General features: G+C 48.7%; 1 protein-coding gene and 1 long non-coding RNA gene across 4 annotated transcripts in view; one reads left to right on the plus strand and one right to left on the minus strand.

The window, feature by feature from the left end:
- NOL4 (nucleolar protein 4) overlaps nt 1-686 on the minus strand; it is a 181,740-nt gene extending 181,054 nt beyond the window's left edge. For 2 of the 3 annotated variants that reach the window (XM_031066570.1, XM_031066568.1), the window contains exon 1: nt 233-686. In XM_031066570.1, the coding sequence (XP_030922430.1) occupies nt 233-499 (267 nt within the window). In that variant the 5' untranslated portion in view covers nt 500-686. The remainder of the gene's footprint in view (nt 1-232) is intronic. The other variant, XM_031066569.1, reaches the window with a different exon arrangement.
- LOC115949538 overlaps nt 301-3,263 on the plus strand; it is a 7,062-nt gene continuing 4,099 nt past the window's right edge. Inside the window, exons 1-2 of the long non-coding RNA XR_004082986.1 lie at nt 301-439; nt 735-1,675. This is a non-coding gene — a long non-coding RNA (uncharacterized LOC115949538). The remainder of the gene's footprint in view (nt 440-734; nt 1,676-3,263) is intronic.

The raw sequence follows: 3,263 nt of genomic DNA on the forward strand, positions 1-3,263 counted from the left end.
GGAGAACGACACCGACCCGGCGGGGCGCGTTGTGCGCACGATCGCTTTAAATAAAAGGACCCACAAAGACCTCGGCGGTGTATAATGTGACAGGCAAACGCAACATGGTGATGATGACTTGGGGGAAGAGGGAGGAAGGAGCCAACTGTGGCTGCGGCTCCCCCTGCACCTCTCGCTCCCGGAGCGGGCTGCAGCGGCCGACATAGAACAAGGAAGACAATTCTCTACTAACCGTGGTTTTGACTGGCACGTACAGCACTTGCTTCCCTCCTCCAGCACCACCACTGACCTCGTCCGAGTTGCCGAGCTGGAAGCCTTTAGATTTGACCCAGAATTTGAATTTGGCATTATCCGTGGAGCTAGACTCGGAGCCGTTCAGGAGCTGGACGATCCGGTCGTATTTTTTACGGGTCACCGTCTTGGTTTTTCCTGAGTCCCCGTAAGTCCTGAGACACCAGTCCTGAAACTGGCGGTACATGTCCCGGTCGCTGCTCTCCATAATCTCCTAATACACACACGCACACATGCACACGCCGGGGCGCACACACACACACACACACACGGACACGCAGACAGACACGGGCAGACACACGGACACGCACACGCCGCCCCGAAGCGGGCCGGGGTACGGGGCCGGGCCGCCCCGCCGCACTTTGCACCTGTTCACCCAGCGCTCATGAAAAATGCATCCAATAGTGTGGCAATGTTCTCCTTCATTATTTTTTTTTCCACAGGAGGCAAAACGGATCTGGTGGAGGTTCCTCTTATCCTTCCACTGTACGTGATCAGTCTCTTTAATAATTGTGCAAGGCAGGACTATCCCACTGGCTCCAGCAGCAGCGCCTTACCCAGAGAGGGTTCGGGTGGATAAATAATTAAAATCCTATCCCTCGGCTTAGCGAAGGAAAAAGAAAATATTGACTCGGATCCTTCTTCTTTTCCATACATCAACTGCACCCGGATTCACCCTGGATAGTGCAGGTGAAGAAGAGGGAGGAAAAAAAAAAAAAAAAAAAAGGAACGGAAAGAAGAGAAAAAGCCCACCCTAGTCCGCCCCGGCAGCCCTCGGCTGTCTTCTCCGAAGGCTTTCTGGGCTTTCTGTTTCTGTCCTGGCGGGCTGTGCCTCTCCCCAAAGCCGCCTCGCCGCGCAGGATGGAAGAAGCACTGAAGGGCACACTGGTCTCTTTGCTCCCCCTTTATTCCAAGGCTGGGCGGCTTTGCTTCAGATATCCCCGCTCCGGGCATGAAGGTACTGGAAAGAAAGAAAGTTCTTACCTGCTATTTTCTAAGCCTAATGCATCCGATCCGCGTTTAAAGTACATAATTTTTAATTTTTAAAAAATGGTCTGTGAGAATTTCACTTCCTCATATTGAGTCCCATTGAATTTTCATATGCCCTTTCAGGAATTTTCCTCTGTTTATTTATATAGCGATCCCAGCCGATGGATAGGAAAAAAAAAAAAAAGAAGAAAGAAAGAAAGAAAGAAAACCCATATATATGAGACAGGCTTGGATATTGGACCAGAGGAGAGATCAGTCCCAGGAGGATGTTGGTACAGGAAAGGAGGCGGCTCTCGTTGCTCTGCCAGTGTAATGATGGTGCTCACACATGTAGGACTCCTCGGGTGCGGGGTATCCTTTGGTCTCTGGGCTAAACTGGCTACAAGGCATTCAAGTAAGTTTGCGTGCGGATGCTAAGCATAAACCCCCGTTTTGTAAAGGGGGGAAGAAGAAGGAAAAAAATCCTGATTTTTTTTTCCCCTCCCTTTGCCACAGCTTCAGTTCACGCCGGAGATCTCCGCGCTCCCCCCGGTCTCCCCCGCCGCGTCAGGCAGGACACCCCCTCCGTACTTTAATTGGCCACTAATAAAGAAGCTTCTTTTACAGGATTTGAAGGACTCAGCTATTGACCAAGTAACAAGGCTTATTAATAGCAACAAGAACATACACAAATTTAATTGCACACCACAGATACAGTGTACATTTTTGTCTTGAATTTAAAACACATATAATATGTTGTTGAGGCCCAACTTTCAAAAGGGATTAAGTTAAATTAATGTCAATAAAGCCGGGTGTATTTATGTCCAGTAACAAGAGCAAGGCAATTACAAAAGCCCTGTATCAAAGAAGTCCATCCAGGTTTAAGAAAAATTCTCCTGCTGGGGCAAATATGAAAACAGTTGGGAATGTTTCCTTCAGGGATTAAAACAGGATATTTTCAGGGGCAAAATAATGTTCTTGCAGACTTCTCTACAAGAAAAACCTATTCTAAATCTAATTGCACTACAAACGCCAGAAGACATACAGGCATAAAAGGTATACAAAAAAAGCAAGTTCTGTTGACCTTTTCCAGGACCTACTCATTCAAAAAAAGCAACACTTAGCTATCTCCAACAAAGAGAGTTTAAAAGAGGAAAACGTGGAGAGCTGAGACTTCTGTAAGTCTTTATACATGATACAAATTCAAAACCTGTTACAGAAGGGACAGAAGAAAAGCACTCTCTATATGATCTAGACTACTGTTACCAGAACCCCAGATTCTAAGCCATACTCAATGGCATTCTGTCTACAGGTTGACTTCTCTTATTAGGCTGAGAGATGAATGCCCAAAGATGTCTCAAAAAATAGAGTAAGTCTTCAACTGCTTGTATTTAGAAAGTTCATCACATGCGAAGAAAAGTCTTTGAGTTGTCATTTGGATGATCTAGGGTTTTTAAACACATCACTGATAGAAGCTCAAGTGAAGAGAATGCCCGCGGCATCGCACCCCGCGCTGCGGCGGCAGCGAGCGCAGCCGCCCCGGGGTCGGCGCTCGGTGGGCGGGAGGGGAGCCCAAAATCCACCGCAACCCAAATGCGTGCCGTTTTGGGCTCAGGTCGCTGAAATGAAGAGGGCTGCGGGGTTCCTGTGCTGTGCCTCGGGTTTCTTCTGCAGAAATCCCACCTGTGTCTGGGATCCAGTCACTCGGGGCCTGGAAGGGCCCAGTGGAAAGGCAGCTGTGTGTTTTTCCTGCCCAGATCAAGGCAGTAGCGAGCACCTTGGTTCACTCTCTTGTGTCCTTGCAGAAAAAGGCTTCCATGGGCTGTTGTGCTGTTTACACCGAGCCTGGATTTCTAGTGCAAAAGCTGAAGGTGCTAAGAGAACCAGGAGAAGCCCTTCCTCACACACCCCAGCCAGGACATGCTGGTCCATTGGGCTGGCCCTGTGCATGGGCACCTTAACCTGGCCTCCATCTCCCCAGCTAACACAGCTCACATGTACCT

Source organism: Geospiza fortis, unplaced genomic scaffold (assembly GCF_000277835.1).
Source record: "Geospiza fortis unplaced genomic scaffold, GeoFor_1.0 scaffold53, whole genome shotgun sequence".
In the NCBI taxonomy this organism is placed as follows: Eukaryota; Metazoa; Chordata; class Aves; order Passeriformes; family Thraupidae; genus Geospiza; species Geospiza fortis.